The 12,174-nt window shown below is 29.6% G+C and overlaps 1 protein-coding gene across 1 annotated transcript in view; it reads left to right on the top strand.

Annotated features, from left to right (window-relative positions):
• Positions 1-12,174, top strand: part of LOC135136732 (uncharacterized) — a 35,974-nt gene that overhangs the window by 16,833 nt on the left and 6,967 nt on the right. Inside the window, exons 3-4 of the mRNA XM_064066178.1 lie at positions 1,841-1,981; positions 2,165-2,377. Coding sequence (XP_063922248.1) covers positions 1,841-1,981; positions 2,165-2,377 — 354 coding nt within the window. The remainder of the gene's footprint in view (positions 1-1,840; positions 1,982-2,164; positions 2,378-12,174) is intronic.

Here is a 12,174-nt window from a genome sequence, read left to right as displayed (position 1 = left end):
AAGTCGAAAAATCGTAAGCTTATTAAATCAAAAAATTGAAAAATCAAAATCCTGAGAAACTGAAAAATTGAAATATCAAAAATCTGAAAAATCGAAAAATTGAAGAATTGAAGAACTAAAAAATCGAAACTTTGGGAAGAAATGGGAAAATAACAAAAACATTACTTCAGAAATCGGAAAACTGAAAATTTAGAAACGTCAAAATTTGAAAAATTCAAAAATTGAAAAATCGAAAAGTTAAAAAAAAGATGGAAAGTCGATAATTTTAAAAATCCCGAAAATTGAAAAATAGAAGAACCGAAACTAGAGAAATCAAAAATCTAGAATTTTAAAAATGGAAAAATCAAAATATCGAAAAGTTGAAAAATTGAGAAATCGAAATATAAAACAGCCGAAAATTGAAAAATCTAAAGTTTAAATAACGAAAAACTGAAATTCCAAAATCCAGCTTGTATAATAAAAAAATTGAAAAATCAAAATCCTGAGAAATTGAAAAATTGAAACATCAAAAACCTGAAAAATCGAAAAATTGAAGAATTGAAGACTTGAAAAATCGAAACTTTGGGAATAAATGGGAAAATAAAAAAAAAGATTACTTCAGAAATCGGAAAACTGAAAATTTAGAAACGTTAACATTTAAAAAATTCAAAAATTGAAAAATCGAAAAGCTAAAAAAAAAGATGGAAAGTCGAAAATTTTAAAAATCCCGAAAATTGAAAAATAGAAGAACCGAAACTAGAGAAATCAAAAATCTAGAATTTTAAAAATGGAAAAATCAAAATATCGAAAAGTTGAAAAATTGAGAAATCGAAATATAAAACAGCCGAAAATTGAAAAATCCAAAGTTTAAAAAACGAAAAATTGAAAAATCAAAATCCTGAGAAATTGAAAAATTGAAACATCAAAAACCTGAAAAATCGAAAAATTGAAGAATTGAAGAAGTGAAAAATCGAAACTTTGGGAAGAAATGGGAAAATAAAAAAAAACGATTACTTCAGAAATCGGAAAACTGAAAATTTAGAAACGTCAAAATTTGGAAAATTCAAAAATTGAAAAATCGAAAAGTTAAAAAGAAGATGGAAGGTCGAAAATTTTAAAAATCCCGAAAATTGAAAAATTGAAATATAGAAGAACCGGAACTCGAGAAATCAAAAATCTCGAATTTTAAAAATGGAAAAATTAAAATATCGAAAAGTTGAAAAATTGAGAAACCGAAATATAAAACAGTTGAAAGTTAAAAAATCTAAAGTTTAAAAAACGAAAAACTGAAAATCGGTAAATCGTAAGCTTATAAAATCAAAAAATTGAAGAATCAAAATCCTGAGAAATTGAAAAATTGAAACATCAAAATCCTGAGAAATCGAAAAAGTGAAGAATTGAAGAAGGGAAAAATCGAAACTTTGGTAAAAAATGGGAAAATAAAAAGAAAAGAATAGTCCAGAAATCTGAAAACTAAGAATTTAGAAACGTCAAAATTTGAAAAATTCAAAAATTGAAAAATCGAAAAGGTAAAAAAAGATTGAAAATTTTGTACACGACGACTGGGGACCCTTAGGTTGTAGAAGTTTATAAAAAATCTGAAAGAAAAACATAATCATGAAAATATTCTTCAAGTGATGGAAAATTATGAAAATTTTGAATATTTGACAAAAAGCAATAATTTTTAGGACCTAAAAATAGTATGAAAAAAGTAGATCATGATTTGTAATCTGCGTTCTAGTGTCAAAAAGTTTTATAACTATGTTAAGTATTAGACACATAATTTGATGTAGCAGTTAGAAACAGGAATGAACAAAGAAATTCTACTTTTTAACAAGTCCATTTTTCCCCAAATTTTCAGAGTCTTCCGATGCCAAATGCCCCATGTTGACAGAGTGCCCCTTCCGAGCCCAACAATGCTCTGAAGACGACGACTGTTCAGTAGACAGCATTTGTTGCAAGAGCCCGTGCGGCAAAGTCTGCACCAAACAGCTTTTTACAGGTACGAAAAAATTAATGAAATCGCAAAACGTTGACCCGCAACCCTATTAGTTCTAATCTAATTGTACCATAATCGAGCAAGAAATTGTTTTCGCTAAAGAGCTGATGGGTTGCCGGCAAAAACGTCTTGTCATTCTTTCAATAAGAAAATTATTCGGTAACGTGAAATTGACTGCATTTATAGGATGTCAGACTCTTCGTCAGGCTGCTTCGAGGCGTGCCAAAGCCCTAGGAGTTGATACGAAAACTGTAAGAATGCCCAGATGCAGCAAATCGGGGGGTTTTGAACAAATACAATGCGACAATGAAATCGTCAGTTCTTGCTGGTGTGTTGATGACGCGGGATTCGAGATGCCAGGGACGAGAGCTCCGGCTGCAGCTTTAGTTAATTGCACAGGTAATGAAGTGATTTTGCATACCGTAAAAAATTGAAGTGTATGACATTCTGTGAAATGACTTAGCTTTCTTTATGCTTAATAACGCAATCATAAAAAGCCAAATCGATTATTGAGTTAATTGAATAAGTAGCTGCAACTGCGCGCAAAACTTGATATTAAAATAAATGATTATAATTTAGATAAAGTGGCAGTTACTCCAATTTTACAAATATATGTTCAATTAAACGGCAATCGTTTGGCAATTATTTTGAATTTTTGAATTACTTATGTTCTATATTTTACAGTCATTATTTCAATACCAGCAGCGATAATTGTTTTCTTTAGAGACTCATATCTCGGAAAATAAATCCGAAAAATTGGTAAAAAATACCCACATCATTAAATTACTAAAGGATAAAGATTGAGAAGGTTTAAAAAAAAATCTGGTCTGTTTGTCAGTTTTTAATTTTTCGATTTCGTGTTTTTTTTATTTTTCAGCAAAAGAACAAATTTACCCAAACTAAAATATTGGAAAATCAAAAATTTTAAAATAAAAATCCAAAAATTTCACAATGAAAATCGAGAAACTAAAAAATCGAGACACCGAAAAATTGAAAAATTGTAAAAACATAGAAAAATAAAAAATAAATCTGCAAAATCGGTAAATGAAAAATTGGAAAAACGAAAAAATAAAAAATCCCGAAATTGAAACATCAAAAAATCGAAAAACGAAACAATTTTGCAATTTTTCAATTTTAAAATTTTCAAGTTCTTGATTTCCAATTTTAATCAAAATGAAATTTTGCAAAATCGAATAAGTGTAACACCGAAACATTAAAAAATGCAACAATTATAAATCGAGAAATTGAAAAATCGACAAAACGCAACAATTCTGCAGTTTTTCGATATAATATTTTTCAAATTCTCGATTTTTCATTTTTTAATTGTTCAACAAAAGGACAAATTTATTCAAACCGAACTTTTGAAAAAATTAAAAATTTAAAAATCAGAAAATTGTAAGATTGAAACGCATAAAAATTATAAAATTAAAAAAACTTGAAGTATCGAAAAATTTTAAAATTGAAAAATGAAAAAATGAGAAATTAAACAAGTGGGTAATTGAAAAAACAATTGAAAAATCGAGAAATAGTAATATAGAAACCTGAAAACCCTGATTAATTAAAAATCGAGAAATTGAAAAATTGAAAAAACGAAAAACAAAAATTTCTATAAATTAAATAGTCAAAAGTATAAAGATTTTTAATTTCAAAATCCATAGATTTTAAAATGAAACTTGAAATATCGAAAAATTGAAAAGCCGAAAAATGAAAAAAATAAGAAATTGAAATGGATAATTGAAAAATCGAAAAATTGTAATATTTAATCAAAACCCTGATTAATTAAAAATCAAGAAATCGAAAAGTCGACAAAATGAAGCAATTCTGCAATTTTTCGATATAAACCCTTTCAAATTCTCGAATTTTAATTTTTATTTTCTCGATTTTTTATTTTTTAATTGTTCAACGAAATGACAAATTTATTCAAATCGAAATTTTGAAAAATTTTAAAATTTAATAATCAGAAAATTGTAACATTGAAACGCCTAAAAATTATAAAATTGAAAAATCAAAAAATTTAGTCGAAGAATTGAAAAATAAAAAAAAATTGAAAAAACCGAAAAAATGAGAATTGAATAATGAAACTTGAAAAATCGAAAAATGAAAAAATGAGAAATTAAACAAGTGGATAATTGAAAAAATTATTGGAAAATCGAGAAATAGTAATATAAAAACCTGAAAACCCTGATTAATTAAAAATCGAGAAATTGAAAAATTGAAAAAATGAAAAACAAAAATTTCTATAAATTAAATAATCAAAAATAGAAAATTTTTAATTTCAAAATCCAAAGAATTTAAAATGACACTTGAAATATCGAAAAATTGGAAAATCGAAAAATAATAAAAAAAGAAATTGAATTGGATAATAATTGAAAAATCGAAAAATTGTAATATTTAATCAAAACCCTGATTAATTAAAAATCAAGAAATCGAAAAATCGACAAAATGAAGCAATTCTGCAGTTTTTCGATATAAACCTTTCCAAATTCTCGATTTTTAATTTTTATTTTCTCGATTTTTCATTTTTTAATTGTTCAACGAAAGGATAAATTTATTCAAACCGAAATTTTGAATTGAATTGAAAAATCAAAAAATTGAGAAATCGAAGAATTGAAAAAAATAAAGAAAACTTTAAAAAACCGAAACAATGAGACTTAAAAACTGAAAAATGAAATTTGAAATATTTAGAATTTGAAATTCGAAAAATGAAAAAAATTAGAAATTAAACAATGGGATAATTGAGAAAACAATTGAAAACCCTGATTAATTAGAAATCGAGAAAGTGAAAAATTGAAAAATCGAAAAACACACTTCTATAAATTAAACAATCAAAAATACAAAAAAAATAATTTCAAAATCCAAAAATTTTAAAATGAAAACCGGAAAATAAAAAATTAAGCAATTGTAAAAAAGAAACATGGAAAAACTGAAAAATTGTAACATCGAAAAGACGAAACACTGAAAAACCGAAAAATTTAAAAACCGAGAAATCGAAGAATTGAAAAAATACAGAAACTGAAAAATCGGATAATTGAAAAGCGAAGAATTGTATATTGAAAAAAATCCTAATAATAATTATTTGAAAAAAGTGAAAAATAAAAAATCTGGAAATTTAAAAATGAAACAATTCCAAAATTGTAAATTTGAAAAAAAAAATAAAAACGTAAAATCGAAAATTTGTAACATTGATGAAACCTGAAAAAAGGATAAATTAAAAATTGAGAAGTTGAAAAAAGGAAAAACGAAAAATGGTAAAAAGGTGGAAAATGGTAAAATTAAAAAGTAACTTGGGAAATCGCAAAAATTAAAATATCTGGAAATTAAAAAATTGGAACATACAAAAATTTTACTGAAAAATAAAAATCATAAAGAAAATCGAAAAACTAAAAAATCAAAAAATGTAAAAACTAAACACGGAAAATTCGAAAAATTAACAATAAAAAAAAACGAAAATAAAAAATTGAAGAAAGTAAACAACTTGGAAGTACTTTATTTTTAATTTTTCAATTTCTCAATTTTTCGTTTTTTAAATTTTCAACAAAAGGACAAACTTATTAAAAGTGAAATTTTAAAAAAACAAAAAATATAAAAATTGTAAAACTGAAAAATTGAAAAATCAAAAAATAAAAATTGAAAAATGGAAAAAGAAACATTGAAAAACCGAACAATTTAAAAATTGAGAAATCGAAGAACTGCAAAAATAAACAAACTCGAAAACGAATAATGAAGAGGTCAACAATTGGGAAAGGAAAAATTGTAACCTTAAAAATAAAAAATCTGAAATTTTAAAAAACAGAAAAATTAAACAACTGCAAAATTGAAAATCAACAATAGAAAAAACGACACTTGAAACATCTTAAAACTTGAAAAACTGAAAACTTCGATAATTGAAACAACAACTGAAAATTTGAAAAATTAAAAAAAAAGAATCTGTAAAATCGAGAAATAGAAAAATACGTAAAACAAAATTTTCTAGAAATAGAAAAATCGACAAATTGTAAAATTCAAAAGTTGAAGAATGTCAAAATAAACATCGAAAAACTGTAAAATTAAAAAATCGAAAACTGAAAAATTGAAAAAAAAATTGAACAATAAAAAAATTGAAATACCGAAGAAATAGCGAAAGTAAAAAATCGGATAACGAAAAAATCAGCAATCAGTAAATAAAAAAATACAATTGAAAATTCAAAAAATAAAAATATCTTAAAATGAAAAAATCTCAAAAACGAGAAACTATCAAATATAAAAATTATAACATTGAAACCCGAAAAAACTGACGAAATAAAAATCGAGAAACTGAAAAATCGACAACAAAAAATTAAAAAATGCAAGAACTCTGAACTAAGAATTTTCAAGAAGACTTCAAAAATCGATGCGAATTAAAAAAAATGCTCAGACCAAGATTAAGAATCGATTTTTTAAATGCTTATTGAGCAAACTATAAACATTTAAAAAATCCCTTTTTAATCTTATTAATCGTGAAAATCATAAATCATAAGGTAAGGTTATAAATTAAGTATGAAAAAAAAAATTGAACGCAAAATCGGCTCACTCCTATTTTCACTCCTATTTCTCACATCATTATTTTTTCAACTTTTTTATGAAAAGTAAATTTGAAGACAAATATTTTGAAAAAAAATGTCGCGATAACTCAATTTTTGAAGAAGTTACAATTTTTTGAAAAAAGAGCCATTTTTTGAAAATATTAATAATTTTTTTTGGCTGGGTAAAAAAAATTTAAAAATTCTCAGAAACGTCTTCAGTGAGGTAGAAAAAATATAAAAATTTATAAAAAGTGGTCGATTTGGCGTGGAATAGAGAGTTTACAATTTTGTGAACGTTATTGTTTTTAACTTAAAGGGGAAAGCTTAACGGTGTCATGACGCATACTTATATTTTTTTGCAACGTATATTTTTTTAACGAATTTTGTTACATGATATACAATAACTACTTAGATATTTATTTCATTTTCATTTTGATAAAAAAAATTATAAACTTCGAACATATGGTACAATAATTTGAAACTTGAAGCTTTTGAAACAGATCTTTTTGCTTACAAAATAAAGTATGAGTGCTTTATTTGAGCCAATTTTATTTTTTTTATGTTTACAAATTTTTTATCAACTGACAGTGAAATAAAAAACCCAAGTATTGTATATATTATTGGAATCGTAATTTAATAATCTATCAAACTCCGTTAAAAAATATATCTTACCTTACAATAAAAAAAGAGGTTTGTAATGTGCTAAATCAAACTAAAAACAGTGGCGTTTACAAAATTGCAATATCTCTATCCGTTGCGTTTACGTAACAATGCTTTAAAATGACGTCAACATTTTTTTATGGAATAAATAAAACAAAAGTCAATATTGTTGTGCTTTCTGTATGTGTTAATGTCATAAACTTTTCAAAGATTCTGCGAAGTAAGTAAACTATAAATGATTTAAAATCGTCTAGCTAAAAAAATTCATTTTTAACTAGATGATTTAAGTCATTTATATTTATGGGCTGAAAAGAGAAATTTCCATTATGGATGAGACGCACGAGCCTTTTAGATATCAAATATTTTCAACACAGAGTAAAGTCAATGTACTTATGTTTTAAAGAAACATAAAACATTTATGCTCACCACGCGTCTGTTTTACAAAAACAGTTCCTTTTTTCCATGTAGATGTAATGAAAAATACCGGAGAATTCACTTTCTTTAACCAGTCGTTATGAAGAAACAAAGAAACTTAATGATCGACGAGAGTGAAAGTACCTATCTAGTAATTATGCGGATGCTTGAAATAACAAAATGTAAATCACGAATTCGAAAATCTAGTTACTACACTTTGCTAGAACGAGTGATACATCGATTACCTACCAATTTTTTTAATTAAAGAATCGCCTTATGACTAATAAGCACTAAAAAGTTAACTTTCACCATACATTCAGTCAATGGAAAATCCGAATTATGTGAAGGAAGAAACCCATTGAGAAATAAAAATCCACATACCAACTCGTAAATACTACTCTGGACATAACGCGTTGTAACAGCCACTCGAGATAACAAATTCGCAACATAAATATGTCGTTTTGAGGATTTTCTAAAACTTATTTCGTTTTGTAAGATATGAATCTTGCAATTTATTGCGGTGAAGCAGACAGTTGAATTTTTCGATTTTTTCGTACAGAGTTCATCGACTGGAAACTTTCATGAAAGTTTGGTTTAGAGTATCTTTAATTTTTCACCTCGCTTTAATTAAGGCGCTGAATACAATGTAGCGCATCTTCTTAATGAACCTTTAGCACACAACCATTGAACTAGATACATACGTAATGAGGCAAGTCAGCAAATCGGGTCAGTGGCGTATCCGCATACAGCATTTTATCAACTGTGATTTATTTGGGTGTACGATTGGACAGGCGCAAACAGGATGGTTAAGTGTGATAACTGCTACTAAACAATGCAAATGGCGTCCTATATCAACGTTCAAGTGTGTACTTTGAACTTGAAACTACTTACCCACTAAAAACTTCAGAAACAGACTGATACAAATTTAATTAAGCTTAAATCAATTATCTCTTTAATTTTGTTTTATTTAAAGCTCTTTCATCTATCATGGTTTTTCTCTTATTTTATAACCCTTATTTTTGATATGGAATTTTTAAACAATCATGCACCTTGAAGAACGTACACGACATTCCGGACATCTGTAGAAGAATATTATTAAACTTTAAGTAGGATTTACTATGAAAAATATTGAGATTATGTCATCAAATTGTTGATGGAGATGCTTAGGCAAATTCTAGTTAGCGTTTTATTATTTGAAAAAATACCTACATATAAAATTTCACAACAATCAGTACAGTAGTTTCGAAGTTTCAAAGATAATCTGTCTAACAAAAGCACCAAGGGTCATAAATGACAGAGATTGACGTACGGACAATGTAAAATATATTTAAAGCTGATAACCAGCGGGAAAAAATGGCCTCTTAGCAGTAATACCCATTTAACTTCAAATGTTTGTTTCTATGTAGGAGGAATGTCACGTAGAAATTTGCTTGATTTGAATGAGTGTTGTCACCTCGAAAAAGAGGATTAAAATTATTAATTAAGCCACAGTCGACTAAAATGTTCTGAATATTATTATTACTATAATTCTTATTCTTCTGGCCTTTTCGAGAAAATGGGGTGACTCGTTTTTAATTTGATAAAAAAAAATGTTATAACGTCATACACATAAAGCGGATTCGTACACTACAACTATAAGAGTATATTACTGTATAACATTTAAATCACTTTAATATAGATTCCTCATACTGTAGGGGTTATGAAACGTCGAGAAAACATAAAAGCGGTCATTCGTCCGATGGACTCCATTACTATACTTCCTTAGCTTACTCTCGAAAGAAAGATTTAAACGTTTTTATCAGTCTTTGACTATGCAGAACTTTTGTAAATGTTTTCTACATCCAGGAATCGATAAAATTTAGAAATGTTGCCACTTCTTAGTAATCGTAGACATTTTTATAAAGTTTTAATTAATATGGCTAATATTTCAGTTGTCGAAGTAAATGTCACATCTGAAGTTTTGTTAGCCTGAGGATAGTTAGAAGTTGCCACTTAGTAGGGTTTTTATAAATGATTCTAAGGGCGTAATTTTCAAAAATCCCGCTTCGCTGAAATTATGCCTCATGATGACAGTTCTCACTTGTCATTTATGTCATTTGTAACCTGTCATTCTTTTTAAAGAACAGTATTTGACAAGAGAAGGCTGATTTTGGCAGATGACATACCGTTTAAAAAACTAGAGGGTGTGCGGGTGGGGCTACTATTTGGTAAGATAAGAGTGATTTTGGAAAATGACATATTCTCTAAGAAAATACAGTATAGGCAGGCGGGCCTAGTATTTGATAAGATAAGACTGATTTTGGTAAATGACATACCCTCTAAGAAAATAGAGGGTGTGTGGGGGGGTCTAGAGCTTGTTAAGATAAGAGTGATTTTAGCAAATGACATACACTCTAAGAAAATAGAGGGTGGATGGGCGGGGTTAGTACCTGCTAAAATAAGAGTGATTTTGGCAAATGACATATTCTCTAAGAAAATAGAGGGCGGGCGGCTTATCTTATCACGTACTAGCACAGCCCACCCACCCTCTCTTTCCTTAGAGGGTATCTCATCTGATAAAATCAGCCTTATCTTAGCAAGTACTAGCCCCGTCCACCCACCCTCTCTTTTCTTAGAAGGTATGTCATCTGCCAAAATCAGCCTTATCTTGGTAGGTAATTGCCCCGCCCACCCACCCTTTTTTTTCTTAGAGGGTATGTCATTGCCAAAATCAGCCTCGTAGTACTTGCTAAAATAATACCGATTTTTGCAGATGATATACCTTCTAAGAAAATAGAGGGTGGACGGGCGGGGTTAGTACCTGCTAATATAACAGTGATTTTGGCAAATCACATATCCTCTGACAAAAGACAGGGTGGTTGGGCCGGGTTAGTACCTGCTAAAATAAGAGTGATTTTGGCAAATGACATATTCTCTAAGAAAATAGAGGGCGGGCGGCTTATCTTATCAGGTAGTAGCCCCGCCCACCCACCCTCTCTTTTCTTAGAGGGTATGTCATCTGCCAAAATTAGTCTTATCTTAGTAGGTACTAGCCACGCCCACCCACCCTCTCTTTACTTAGAGGGTACGTCATTGCCAAAATCAGTCTCGTAGTACTTGCTAAAATGAGACCGATTTTTGCAGATGACATACCTTCCAAGAAAAGAGAGGGTGGGTGGGCGGGGTTAGTACCTACTAGTATAAGAGTGATTTTGACAAATCACATACCTTCTAAGAAAAGGGAGGGTGGGTAGGCGGGGTAAGTACCTGTTAAAATAAGAGTAATTTTGGCAAATGACATATTCTCTAAGAAAATAGAGGGCGGGCGGCTTATCTTAACAGGTACTAGCCCTGCCCACCCACCCTCTCTTTTCTTAGAAGGTATGTCATCTGCCAAAATTAGTCTTATCTTAGTAGGTACTAGCCCCGCCCACCCACCTTCTCTTTACTTAGAGGGTATGTCATTGCTAAAATCAGTCTGGTAGTACTTGCTAAAATGAGACCGATTTTTGCAGATGACATACCTTCTAAGAAAAGAGAGGGTGGGTGGGCGGGGTTAGTACCTGCTAAAATAAGAGGGATTTTGGCAAATGACATATTCTGTGAGAAAATAGAGGGCGGGCGGCTTATCTTAACAGGTAGGTACTAGCCCCGCCCACCCACCCTCTCTTTTCTTAGAGGATATGTCATTGCCAAAATCAGTCTCGTAGTACTTACTAAAATAAGACCGATTTTTGCAGATGACATACCTTCTAAGAAAAAAGAGGGTAGGTGGGCGGGGTTAGTACCTGCTAAAATAAGAGTGATTTTGGCAAATAACATATTCTCTAAGAAAATAGAGGGTGTGTGGGGGGGGGGGTCTACAACTTGTTAAGATAAGACTGATGAAATGACATACCCTCTAAGAAAATAGTGGGTGTGTGGGGGGGTCTATAACTTGTAAAGATAAGACTGATTTTAGCAAATGACATACCCTCTAAGAAAATAGACGGTGTGGGGGGGGGCTACTATTTGATAAGATAAGACTGATTTTTGGCAAATGACATATCCTCTAAGAAAATAAAGGGTGGATGGGGGGTCTAGAACTTGCTAAGACAAGACTGATTTTAGCAAATGACATAGCCTCCAAGAAAATTAAGGGTGGGCGGAGGTACTATTTGATAAAATGATAAGATAAGACTTATTTCGGTAAATGACATACCCTCTAAGCAAATAAAGGGTGGGCTTGGGGTCTAGAACTTGCTAAGATAAGACTGACCTTGGCAAATGACATAGGGCTACTCTTTGATAAGATGATAAGATAAGACTGATTTTGTCATACGACATACCCTCTAATAAAATAAAGGGTGGGCGGGCGGGGCTAGAATTTGATAAGAGAAGACTGGTTTTGGGAAATGATATACCCTCTAAGAAAATAGAGGCTGGGTGGAAGGGCTAGTACTTGCTAAAATAAGAGTGATTTTGGCAAATGACATATCCTCTTCGGTTGGGTCCTTGGTAGCGTTAACGTCTTTCTTTACTGTTCTTTTTATTCATTACTCCTGTTAACCATTCGGTGATCTTTTTCCATAGTTTTTCACAGTCCAAGTTTGCCAAAATCAA

Source organism: Zophobas morio, unplaced genomic scaffold (assembly GCF_036711695.1).
Source record: "Zophobas morio isolate AGI-343-1 ecotype UQ-CSIRO unplaced genomic scaffold, CSIRO_AGI_Zmor_V1 ptg000026l, whole genome shotgun sequence".
In the NCBI taxonomy this organism is placed as follows: domain Eukaryota; kingdom Metazoa; phylum Arthropoda; class Insecta; order Coleoptera; family Tenebrionidae; genus Zophobas; species Zophobas morio.
Note: the sequence above shows the minus strand (reverse complement) of the source record. Positions and strands in the feature narration are given on the sequence as shown.